Source organism: Psammomys obesus, unplaced genomic scaffold (genome assembly GCF_907164565.1).
Source record: "Psammomys obesus unplaced genomic scaffold, mPsaObe1.curated_primary_1811, whole genome shotgun sequence".
In the NCBI taxonomy this organism is placed as follows: domain Eukaryota; kingdom Metazoa; phylum Chordata; class Mammalia; order Rodentia; family Muridae; genus Psammomys; species Psammomys obesus.
In genome coordinates, this window is record NW_026585895.1 from 52,664,553 (window position 1) to 52,677,321 (window position 12,769).

The window sequence follows — 12,769 nt, forward strand, 5'->3', positions numbered from 1 at the left end:
GGTGTGTCCCCCAGAGCTTCTCTCGATTGGATATTTCAGTAATGGATGCTGGGAAACCTCATCTAGCCTTCGGATTGCCAGCCCTGTAGGCTTTGCTCTCCACAGTTCGGGGCTCCTTCTCTCAAGTAGTTCCAAAGTGGGCAGGAGCAACTAGCCTTCGAGGCCAGCATTTTCCTACCTGAGGCTGTGGATTACTGCTTCATCCTCCACTTCCAAGCCTCAAAGCTCTCAAGTTCTCAACCCTGAGACTCAATATCCTGCCTGTGTGACTGTCAGAAGCTTTACATTCTGACAGAAGGAAGGTTTCTCCTCCAGTACCAAGTCCTTCAGAGTTAAAGCATATCAAGATGGTGTTCTCAAATGATCCAGCCTGCAACAGGTGACTAGTTTTCTAGAGAGACATCTGTAGGTCAGATTGGCACACTGTTGTAGGGCTGTGGACCACAGTGAGATTCACTGGCCTGGGGCTCTGTAGTAACAATCATCACTAGAGGTGGCTCAAAGCAGCAAAATGTGCTTCCGGGAGTGACAGTCCAAGTTCATGACAGGCTGGTGGGTATGACACCAAAACCTGCTGGAACATAGCCATGACTGGTGACATACAAAAGGGAGCCAGCCCTTCAGAGGCAAGGGGTACATGTCCCATTTGGTAAAGGTCATTAGCTGAGGTAAGTCACAAGATGCCTCCTCCAGCCATAGCAATGTGAGGTCACAGTCAAATAGCCACTCTCCATCCCTCCTGACCACCACCCTCAAGTTCACAGTTCCTAACCTCCTGGGCTGTAAAGCAACAGGAACGTCAGGTGGAGGGCCTGGCCATGCAAAGAAGACAGCCAGTCAAATCTCTGGGGTGTAAACAGTAAACTCCTTTATTGAGACACTGTTACAACGATTCCTTTGTTACACAGTTTTAAAATACTTTAGAACACTCTTCCTGGGGAAAAGTTAAAATTTGAGGCTTCAGGTTAGACTCCTGGGAAACATACAAAGTATCCTTTGGCCTGGAATTTTAAAGGAGCCAAGGTCCTAGAGTTTTTATCACAGTCCCTCAGTTTACTTTTTTGCGTGTGTATTTTCATCAGCATTTGCCCAATTATATATATGGAGAGGGAGTGCACACACCAGAGGAAACGGAAACATGAAATGATGCCAGAAGCTTTTCTGCAAATATAAGAAGTAATTTTATTGTAAAATATTGAAGCTAAAGTGGACTGAGGAGAACAGGACACGTTTTGGACTTCAGTACAAATTACAGCTTGGAAGGGACCGGCAGTAGAACAGGACAGAGTGAAAGGATAACTCAGATGGGGTGAGAGGCAGAAACCGAATCACATGACCTACACAGAATCCACAGGGCATATGGCCATCTTCCAGTATGGCTTTTCTCACGTAGAGGCGCGCACAGCAGTCCCTGGCTCACGACGGCTTCCTGGCTTTCAGGAGAACACTCCAAGCCAGGCATTTCTTTGGCAAGAGTAATAGTTGTTCTTCAGGGAACTTTGGGGATGCTCATTGGTGGCATTCATCAATCCTGGCCACTCCGGGGTGCTTCACTGTGGTCTCCTACACTTCAGGGGTGGAGTGGAGACACACGCACCAGAGCGTGGAGGCTGGCTCCCTGGGGCACCATAGCTTTCTCGTGGTGGAAGGAGAAGTATGACAAGAGGGCAACTCTCACAGGGGGGCATCCTTTTCACCTTGGTCTTGGAGACCTCTGAACCCAGAAGGAAGCCCCCACCCAGCCACCACACACACCTTGGAGGAGAAGGGAGAGGCGACCCTACCACTGACACCTGTACCCAAGACAGCCCTCTGGTGGAAACCCAAACAGAGGAGCCTGGAGCCACAGAGTCCATTGCACATTTCTCAGTCCACCGGCCGCTCACAAAGCGGTTTGCCTGTCAGTGTGGGCACCCAGTGGCTTCCATCCCGTCTTGGCACACACACAGAAATTAGCACCACAAACATTCAGCAACCGAACAAGAACATGGATACACCATGTACTATGCAGAAAATCTTTGTTTTGCTCATGTGTTTTCAAATGATGTAAGCAGAGCCCAGAGTCGGGGGACAGGCTTCAGGAAGGACTCTCCACCATCATAAGCACAGAGTGCCAGCATGGAGGAAAGGTCTCTGGCACCAATGCCATCTTCAGGTCCTTGGCAAATTCTCAGAATGTGGAGAAATAGCCAGGATAAAGGAAGGTTGGGGACAAGACACAGCAGGCACCGTAGCGCTGCCTCTAGGGATCTCAGGACACATAGCACCACAAGAGACAAGTGTAAAAAAATCAGCACCAATGTTCATAGTTATCTATCATCTACAGAACACGTGGTTCTCCAGCCCTGGACACTATCCCATCAGCCTCTGCAGGAAGGAACACGAAAAAAGGAAGCAATCAGAATTAATTTAAGCCTGTGTTTTAATCTGAGTGCACGTGGAAAAGGCAGGATAGCAAATGCCTTTTTCCCCCCTCCCCATAAAAAATTATCCAGAGCTAATCAAAAAGAAAAAAATAATTAAGAGTCTGGAAAGGGGCCCAAGCACCTGCAGTGGCAACACAGCTTCTTGCTGACTGGGCAAATTTCCAATTTATTGCACGTTCTTGGGGGATGGGGTGAGGAGATGCCCTCTGCGGAGAGCCTGATTGCAAGCCTGAGCTGGTGCCTCATCCCAGTTGCCCACTCTCCTCATGGGCCTGAGGCTGGGTGTCCAGGCAAGACTGAAAGCCAGCACACTTAACATTTATAACAATACAATACAAATATTTACTTAAAACTCTCACAAAAACATAAGCACCTTTAATCCATCGGAAAGGCACGTGTGGAATGACATTTGGCCTCTGAGTGGATGAGTTGAGGGTTGTTTAAAAAAAAAAAAAAAGGAGGCTTTGGCGACCTTTACAAGACCACCTCAGAACATCTTCTGAAGGTCAGGGGAATACATATCTTCAAGTTGAATTTTTAAAAAGTGATTTCCAAATACTGCTCCACCCCCACTCCCGGCCAAGGGTCCTTTAACACCTTTGATGATTCTATCCGGAAAGCTGGGGACCAGGGCCTACAGCATGGCAAGAGGCTGTGGTGTGGCTAGGTCATGTGATTCGGCTCCGTGGGGACACGGCTCTTTCCCTTTGTTCTCTCTGGGCGTGGGGTCCAGCGCCACGGAGGGTCTGAGGCGCAGATGCATCAGGCAGGAGGGGTGAGAAACGTTCACTGTCCAGGATGGGCCGTGCACAGGATGCCCACAGGTGGGTTGCTGAGGTCACGAGGTTGCTCTGGAGACCAGTGGGCTCAGCAGCTCCTAGCCCAGGAAGCAAGCTGGCCCCACTTCAAATCCAAATTTCTGTGAGGCTTCACCAAAGTCGTTGAACATGATGTCCACAATGGGGACCTGCTCCACTTTGGGTGTGTCGATCTCCAGCACCGTCTTCTGGTAGCCTTTCTTGGTCTAGGAAGGGGGAAGAGATGGAGCCAGTTAAAGCCAGAGATCCTCCCCTGGCTCAGGTCCCCCTCTACCCCCAGGCTCCACCAATTCCTGAGTCATCAAGACAGAGCCACCAAGAAAAGGAAAGTGGAAGAAACATAGCTGAGCAGAGAAGTGATGGGACCCCTTAAGACTTCACACAGAAGAGGGAGGTGAAAGTCTGCAGCCGTGCCAGGCCCCTCCAATGGTTCCAGAGTGAACTGGGTAAACTGAGGCATGGAAGGGTCATGATGGTGCAGGGCCTGGGCAGCCTGTTAGATAGGCAGTGCCCCTCTTGTGCTCAGACCAGCACTCTTGAGCAGAGGAGACAAGGTTCTCCTACGAACAGCAAGCGTGGCCTCAACCAGTTGGGGAAGCTACCAACACAGACATCTCCTTTGGCCCAGAATATAGGGAGAGAGACAAAAGGTACTTCTGTCCCCAAAGCCAAGCAAGCTTAACTTCAGGTATCAAAAACATTTATCACAGAGAACAATCTGGTTCTACAGTTCTGCCAACTCCCTTTAATGGTCCCTGATATCCACCTTTCCCCCATGAATCTTGGGGCTACCCACTGGCCACATGTCCTGGGCCAGGGCTTCCACTGCTATGGATGTAGACTGCATTCACACGAAACTGTGCAAGGCCTGGGAAGGGTCTCCCTCCACTGCCTCACTCCTGGCAGAAATCATGAGGAGAAGGTAGGTGGACGGCAAGTATCCCAGATGCAACTGTGGGTACCACATGCCAGAGTACTGCCCGGCAGAGGTTCCCCTACTGACCCTGGGTCAATCCTGAAACTCCCATGTTAGTGCCCAGCTGTAGGGCCTTACTCTCCTGGCTGTAGACTGAGTGTGTGCCCCAAATCCAAATAGGAACCGCATTGCTCACGGTGATGGTGGGAGGCAGACCTTGCAGTGATGACGAGGCCATGAAGGGGCCCCAGAAAGACCCTCCATCTCTGCCTTGTGACAATATTGCAAAGGTAACTATGTACAACCCAGGGTGATGGTCACAACCTTGGACTTCCTGCTGGCAGAACTGTGAGTTCCTGTTGTTTATAAGGCACTTAGGCGACGGTCATTGGTGATCATGGCCAAACCCAAGCCACCCCGAGCCACAGATGGAGGCAAGCCACTCCTCGGCTTCCCACTTCAAGCCTGAGTACACTGGTAAATTCCTTTGTTTAAAACTGCTAAGCTTTGCTGGCTGATTTGTTACATACAGCAAGAAACACAGTGGGCTACTTGATGTCTCCAGCTGGAATGTGGAAGGTGTGAGTGTGGAGGTGGGCAGTACCTGCTCTGGCTGGCATCCAGTGTCTTGCCTCCACTGCTCTCAACTCCCATGTGCCCCAGACCTCACCTGCCCACAGCTGCCCTGACAGGATCCCTCTGTCTTGTGCTCAGAGACAGGGTGGGGACATCCCGTGTTCCAGGAGCATTTGAGCACTGCAGGTTCTGCCCATCCAGATTGACTTGGGGTGGATTTGCTTAAATGGGAGTCTTGGACAATTTTGTCGTTTATAGATTTCTGGTTGCCCCTTGAGAAACACTGAAAGAATTTGCCACCAGGAGCCCAGCAGAGATATTGGTTGCTTAGAGCATGGTTGAGTTTGAGGGATACCTATACCTGATCTTGCTTGGCAGGATGTAAGGGAACTGGCCAAAGGCATGGCCATACCACTCCACTTCCATGGCTACTGCCTGAAACTTACCATGCAAAATATCTGAGAGGCTAGAGAGATGGCTCAGTGGTTAAAGTGTTTGTCCTGCAAACATGAACACTGAAGTTTGAACCCTCAGAAATACAGGTAAACGCTGCATGGCTGTGGCAGCCCACTTGTAACTCCATCTTTGGGAGATAGATCTAGGCAATCCCAGAGCAAGCCAGCTAGCAAGACAAGTCGCATCAGTCGAGCTCTGGGTTTGAGAGGCCCTGCCCTTAAACCCTTTCCCTGATGATTCCCAACAGACTCCAATGTTGGGTCTCCATATGCATATGCACACACACCCCCCCCACACACACATACCCACACACACAGAGACACACACACAAATGCATATGCACCTGCATTATGTGCCTATATGTGAAAAAAATACACAAATATGCACATCATACACATAAACAATATAAAAGGACAGTGGCCCACACCTTTAATTCCAACACTTAGGAGGCAGAGGCAGGCAGATCTCTGTGAGTGAATTTCAGAACAGCCAGGGATTAAAGGTCAATGGGTAGCTTTAGGGTGGGTGATGGACAACTGAGACTGTACTGGCCAGGCTAGGAAGGAGGGAGGCAGAGCTGGTGCCCTGTAATCTAGGCCCTGTTACCTTGGGCTCTGCTCCTGGGACTTACATGAAGTCATCAGCCTGCTCGTTTCTAGACTCTAGAAGGTGATATAGTCTTGGAGGGCCATGTGAGGTCCCTAATGAGGTCTCCATTTTGTGTGCCAGTGAGTCATGAGCCCATAGGCCTACACCAGCCCACACCTCTTCCACTTATGGCATCAGCATGGAATGGGTCTCTCTCCCGCCCCAGGGACCACCGTGTTGGAGCTGGCAGTCGATTTCACATGGATTTGTGGGGCCCCGTTGCTCCAATTATCAGAGTGCTCAGAGAGGGACATATTTAAAGAAGAGATATAAATAACCATTGCCAGCTAGCAATGGCCCCCCAGGGGCACACAAAGCTGCACAAACAACGGGATTGATGTGGAGTGGCTCCTGGTCCCTCCACAGGGCTGGCCGCTTGGCAGCCCCGTCAATCAGGCTACCCAGCCACACAATGCCAGTGTTGGAATTCCAATTTCAGTAGCTGAGATTTACAAAATGAATCAAGCTGGCCTCCCAGGGATGGGCAGGCCTCAGCCGATGGCCTGCATGTGGAGGATAGGAGCAAACTGAATGAGAGGATGGTGGCCCTTCAGGTCATGGTTCAACTCGGGGGCTTGGGAGCAGAAAGCAGGCTGGCTTGCTGCACGCTGTGTTCCGTAGGCCGCCTCGCACCTCCACAGTCCTTTTCGTCTGCTCTTTCTTCCTGAGTTTCCTCCCCAGCACACACAGCCAATTTTTTTCTACCAGCAGGTTGTTTTGTTCTGAGCCATTATTTCCCCCCACCTTTTCCAAGACAGGATCTATGATCTTTTCTGTCCTGTGCCTCACCTCTGCACCCAGAGATGCTGACGATGTCACAGCTCAGAATGACGTTTGGTGTTGTGACCAGAACAGCCTCTCTCCACCCCCCATAAAGAACATGGTCAGTGTGGACTACGGTCAGGAAAACTTCTACCTCAGCTACCACACTCTCTCAGGGTCAGCCTGCCCCTGGAGGTGTGTAGAGAACTCCCCAGCATGCTTGACTCCTCCCTCAGAAGCTCAGTCTTGGATTGGGGGAGATCTTTCAATCAGTAAAGTTCTTGTCACGCAAGCATGCAGACCAGAGTTTGGTCCCCCAGAACCCACATTTTAAAAGCTGGGTATGAGGGCTGGAGAGATGGCGTAGTGGGGGAAGGTGCTTGTTGTTCTTGCAGAGGACCTGGGTAAAGCCTCAAGCACCCAGGTGGTGGCTCATAACCATCCATGGTTCCAGTCCCCGTGCTCTCTTCTGGCCTCCATGGGCACCAGGCGTGCATACATACATGTGAGTGAGTGAGAAAAGCACTAACACACAGAAAATAAAAATGAAATAAACCCTTAAAATAAAAGCTGGGGTGGTGGTGTGCGCCAGTGCTTGGGGAGTGAGAGTGGGGAGGCTGCTGGATTCCTGGAGGTCCCTGGAGTTCGCTGGCCAGCCAGCTTAGCTTACTTGGCAGGCTAAAGCATTGAGACACCTTGTCATTCTACAGGAATGACAGCCACTTGTCCCTGCCCACATACTCATACATACAAGTGCACAGGCACATATACAGACATAAGAGTACATACACACAAAGGTGCCCTGTCCACGATCACATCCTGACCAGAAAAGAGCTACTTAAGTGGGCGTTGTCTCTGCACTCCAACCCGGACCTACCAGGTCAGCTACACTCTGACATGGTCAGGCTGGCGCGTAGTTGGCCCTCGTTGCATCCCCAGGACAGCTCAGGGAATGGCACACAGAACGTACTCTGTAAATGTGCAGAGTGAGGAGAGCACCCCAGGGAGGCATACTCACAGCACAGCCATCCACCAGGGCACGGATGTAGGGGTTGTTGTCATAAGACATTTCCTCATCGTTGGAGCCCAGGAAACGGATAGCCTTGTCGTAGCTGCCTGTGGCGGCATCCTGCCAGGCCACCGACTGGTAGCAGTTGTAGGTGATGTTCTGGTGGGCGGAGGCACTCAGCAGCCGCAGGAAGGTCATTTGTACCACGCCCACAGGGTTGCCTTCGGCATCCACATAGGAGAGCTGGGGGTGGGTATAGCGTGAGGATCAGCGGGGTGGAGACACAGAAATGGCCACAGAGTTTCCCTCCGGGCTTCACCCGAGCCCGTCTCCCTGAGGTTGCTGCCTGGAAACTCCCATACTCCTTTCCCCTGGCACACAGGATCTCCTGGGAGCCCCAGGAACATGAGCCAAGGGAAACACACCATGCATTCTGCAGAGACTCCAAAGTCTGATTGTTATTCTCCATCTAGCGGCCCTACCTCTCCAGGTTAAGTGACTGCACTGCTTCCTTCAGGAAGCCTGCCTAGGTCAGGTTTTCCTGCATTTGACCCTCTTTTCTGCCTCTAGCTTCCAGGCCACTTCTGAAGAGCCAGTTACCTCCTCCCCACTTGGCAGGGTCTGCCTGGCTTGCTGCGCCGAACAAACACACATTCCATTAAAACTTTTCATGGCACACAGAAGGATCCACACTCCTATTGATGAGCCAGGGTGCTGGGAGCAAGAGGCAAGGTCTGGGTCCTTGGAGCAGATGAATGGGAATAAAGCCTTGGAGTAGAAAAGGCTCCTGGGGTCTGGTGACCACACCCTTTCCTGGCATGTCTTGAGTGTTCTCTCTGACCCTGAACCTTAACAGAGGCTCTCCTCTTTGCTGGGCACATGCCCATAGGCAGGAGACGCTGCAGCTGTCACCTTTGGTTACAGCTCTGCCACCGTTCTTCAAGGTTTTCTGCACACAGCCTTGAGGCTGTGTGTACCAGCTTGCCTCTGTGCCAGCTCAGGTCTTGTGTCCGGGGCCCATCTGTCAGCTTCCCTGGACCACACAAGCCACAAGCACAGGAGTTCAGCCTGTTGTCCCTGTCACTGTGCTAAGCGAAGGAAGGCAGCATGGCTCTTGTGGGCAGATGGAAGGTCACCTACTGGGTGGTCAGGGTGCACAAGGCCCCACTTTGGGAATCAAGAGCTAGAATGGCCGAGACCTTGGGAAATGACATAGCCTGGATGAATGGTAGATTAGCCTAAGTAGGATCTGAGCTGTGTGGGAAGTGGAGTGACCAGGCATACCCTGGAGGTACAAGGGCATCCTATTCTGCCACAGGACAGGCTTCTGAGGCTTCCTTTCCTGGAAGGCCCTGCTCTCCACAACCAACTGGGAACAGCATCAGAGAACGAGAAAGCCACGCTGTAAATGGCTTCCAGTGTCACCAGCACCTCAACCCATTCTGCTCCACTATGTGCAGGCTGGCACGGGCACCCTGAGAGGCGAGTCTCATTGTCTACAGCGCTTTTGCAGAGTTCTCTGAGGCATCGGTATTGTCAGGGGTGCAGAACTCCTAGCTGTGGGATAAAGCACTGCCGCCCTGGGCCTAGATGTGGCAGAAAGCCTCTCTCCAGGCAAGGCCTAGCAGGGCTCAGCTAGGCAGGTCCTCTAATGACACTTGTATCCAGGAAAGAGGCTGGCAGAGGTCAGCGTCTCACTCTGGCAAACCCAGCTCCAAGCACCTGTTGCTCCAACACTGTTCTGTGCTGGCCACTCCAAAGGGCAGGTGGGCAATGAAGGAATGCTGGGTCAGTGCCGAGTGTGGCACAGGGCATGGTGACCAAGAAGACACGATAACTTCAGAACCCGCGTTTTCAATAGTAACAGGAGGAAGAATGGGGGTGGGGGTTGGAGGCCAGGCCCAGGTCCCTGCTCCTTCCCACCATGGTGGTGGAATGCCCTGGGGTTCCCAGGCTACCAATTGAACTCCACTCCCTTGGAGACAGCTTGAGAAACCCCACAGTCAGACTCTGCAGGGGAAAAATTCATACCAACCGGCAGTCCAGGTATCCGGTGCTCCTGGAGGACACATGACTGACTTGAGAAAGGACACATGCCACAGCAGAGGCAGGGGTGGCACCACAGAAGGACCCGAAGCCCCAGTACTGCCCCAAGTTGGAGTCTTCAAGTGGCCCTGCCCTAGGGGATTGGTTCCCTGCAGCCTCAGTGGGAGCTCAGTATGAGCAGCCATCTTAGGTATCTAAGACAGAGGTTTGATTCCCCAAAGTTACTGTGGTTCTTACGGGGAGCTGGGAATCAGGCAGTGGAGCTTGAAGGCAGGCTGGTTTGCCTTGGACGGTCCCTGTGCCTCTGTCCTTGGTAAGTGACTCAGGATAAAGGTCAGACGGGGCAATTCTATGACCATCTTTGTTACTTCAGCAAGGAGAGTGACGGGTGGGCGCCCCCTGGGGGATATGGTCTACACCAGGTGGAAACCATTTGGGAAGGGGAAAAGCCAGGTCAAGTTCAGACAGACAGGATGCCAGTGGATCTCAGCCCTGGGCAGTCTCACTCCCACAGCTCCTTCTTGCCTGACCCCTCGGATCTCCTGTCCCTGCTCACTGGGGTTTCCTCCCCACAGGTCCTTCTGTGTGCCAGTGGTTCTCCTCTGAAGAAAGCAGAGGAAGCAGAGGAGAGGAAGCGACAGCCAAGGATGCCTGGTTCCCAGAAGGGGAAGAAAAAGCCATGGGGCTGAAGCCCGATGATCATGGGCCAGCAGCTTCTGCACAGAGGCGAGTTCCTCGAGACCCTGACAGAGAGCCAGGCAGGCCTCCAGGCTGAGGGATGGCAGACAGGAGGGGGAAGGATAGTCCTGAAAGCCACGCCGCCCTGTGCTCACTAAAAAGGCAGAGGCTGTGCAGTGCTGAGAGGCAGTGGAAGCCCCAATAGGGTTCGAGTGAGCAAGGACCCACAGGATGAGGTGAAAGAAGAGTGGAAAGAAGGTGTGGCCTCTGCTTGGGACCTAGAAACTGAAGTCTAGCAGTGCATCACAAAGTTTTGAGCTGACTTCAGGAAAGGCCCAGAGTGTTTGGGGGAGAATGTTCTGTTTTGCGTGGGTGAGCACTGGTCTCACGGCAGTGAATCTAAACAAGTTGCTCTCCTCCGTGCTGGTCACAAGGGCCTTCTGGTCAATGTTTTAAGATCTTTTCATCTCTGAGACGGATTCTGTTCTGAGATATACCTCCCATAAGTTAAATACAGACTGATACAGCAACTTCAGACTGCAAGGGCAACAGCAGCCAGAGTCTGTGGGCTCTGCATAGCCTAGGCAGGCGTGAATGGCAGGAGTGGAAGAACCCTTCATAAACCACCTCGTCTGCCACGCCCAGGGACTTATGAAGGCTCACCTACTCTCTGCATGTCTCTGACCTGTAGCTTGCCAGCCAGGTTGTGTTCCCATAAGCAGCAGATGGCTTTAATGGCGTGCCCACCTCTAGCTGTGGCTGCCCTGAATCTCAGTGGGAAGCTACCCACCTACTTCCTGGATGGAAGGAACTCTGGTCTGGATGAAAGAGGAGGTAAGAAGAACCATCACACCCATCTGGGCCTTGCTGTCAGGCATGTGGAGCATTTTGGCCTAAAGGGCAATAGCAGGTGTGGCCTCAGCTGCGATTAGTCCCATGCAGCGCCCAGAGCCAGGCCGAGCCGCAAGCAGGCAGCGCGAGGCAGCCACTTACCAGGGAGCCCCGCTTGTACTGACTATACCAGGTGGAGGGCTGCTCTTTGGGCCAGCGGGCCATTTTACTCTGCAAGATAGGAGACGCCGGGTTTAAAGTGACAACCGCAAAGGACGTGGGGTCACCTTACCAGTTTCCCACGCTTGAATTCACTGAACCAGGAACCTGGGTTTTCTTTGGGCCAAGAAGTGATTCTGGCCTACACATCAGGCAGGAATGGTGGGCGGGGGAGGGGGAGAGAGAAACAGAAAACGAAAGGGTTATTTCTGTCTCCATGGACTTCCCAGCTCTCCCTGCCCGTGTGTCCTGCCAAGATGCCTGTGCCTCCTCCCCTAAGAGCTGACATGGGGTGACAACAGCCCTGGAACTCTACAGTGGCCAGGTACATGTCAACATGCCAGGACTACAGGCTGCACGCTCTCAGGCTATGCACGTCAGAGCACCAGGGACTGGTAAGAGTGGGGCAGTAAGTGACAACCACGGGACTCATGCCGGTGACAGGGAAAGCTGCAGCCAGCCTGACTGCTGGGCTAGCGATGTGTGGGCATCTCAGCCCGCTCTCAGTTCTGAGAGGCGGTGGCTCAGGCTCTTCAGCTGTCACCTGGTGCCAGCAACGTGGACAGACCCACTGTGTATGTGTTCAGGGGTGTGTATATACATACAGTATGTGTTATAGATGCATAAGTGTGCCTGTGTGGAACCGTAATGAAGGACTAATGGAGGAAGGGGTTGAGGGACCTTCAACCCCGATACCTCACACGAGGACAGCAGACATTGGCTCCCTCCCCTTTCCCAATCTGGAGTCAGAGAGTTGGCAGCTGCTACTACTAACCCTAGCAAGAACTTACTACCATGACAGTTATCAAGCCTCACTCCTTGTTTGGCCTTATAAAGTTCCCCAACCCCCAGCCCCTGGGTATCCTCCAACTGTATAGTTCTGGCCAACTGTACTTGGCCACATAAACCTTGCCCCAGAGACTCTGCCCACCTCCCCAGGGGCAATAAATACCCTCTTACCCCCCTTGCCAATAAACTGTACCAGTTCTCTGAAGCTGTTCCCAAGTGTGTGTGTTCTTTACCCGATCACTCACTGCCGACCAAGGCCCTGCATTGCACCCACCCACCCTAGATGAGCTTCCCTCCCTCCAGCCCACCCAGTGTGGTGCACAAGCTGGCTATCACAAGGGGAAGGCACAAACACAGAGCCGCATAGATGTATAATGTATGTGTGTGTGAAAGGTACATGGGTGTGGTGTGTGCCGAATATATAGCCATATGGGAAGCTCCCTCCATGCTGGCTGGCTTCAGGCCATGGAAAAATCAGACTGAGACTGAGCTGGAAACTTCCTCCCTTCTGGCTGACTTCCTTAGTGTCAGGAGGTACCAAGTAGGCTGCTGGGGTCGAGATTGTCTCCGGCAGTCCTGTTTAGTTGTGGGTCCT

The 12,769-nt window shown here is 52.5% G+C and overlaps 1 protein-coding gene across 2 annotated transcripts in view; it reads right to left on the reverse strand.

Moving 5' to 3' along the window:
- Positions 1–853: 853 nt before the first annotated feature.
- Positions 854–12,769, reverse strand: part of Col5a1 (collagen type V alpha 1 chain) — a 151,356-nt gene continuing 139,440 nt past the window's right edge. The window contains exons 64-66 of one of the 2 annotated variants that reach the window (XM_055600207.1): positions 11,329–11,397; positions 7,621–7,854; positions 854–3,450 (exon numbers count right to left, since the gene is read on the reverse strand). In XM_055600207.1, coding sequence (XP_055456182.1) covers positions 3,304–3,450; positions 7,621–7,854; positions 11,329–11,397 — 450 coding nt within the window. In that variant the 3' untranslated portion in view covers positions 854–3,303. Of the gene's footprint in view, positions 3,451–7,620; positions 7,855–11,328; positions 11,398–11,458; positions 11,528–12,769 lie in introns of both variants that reach the window. The other variant, XM_055600206.1, reaches the window with a different exon arrangement.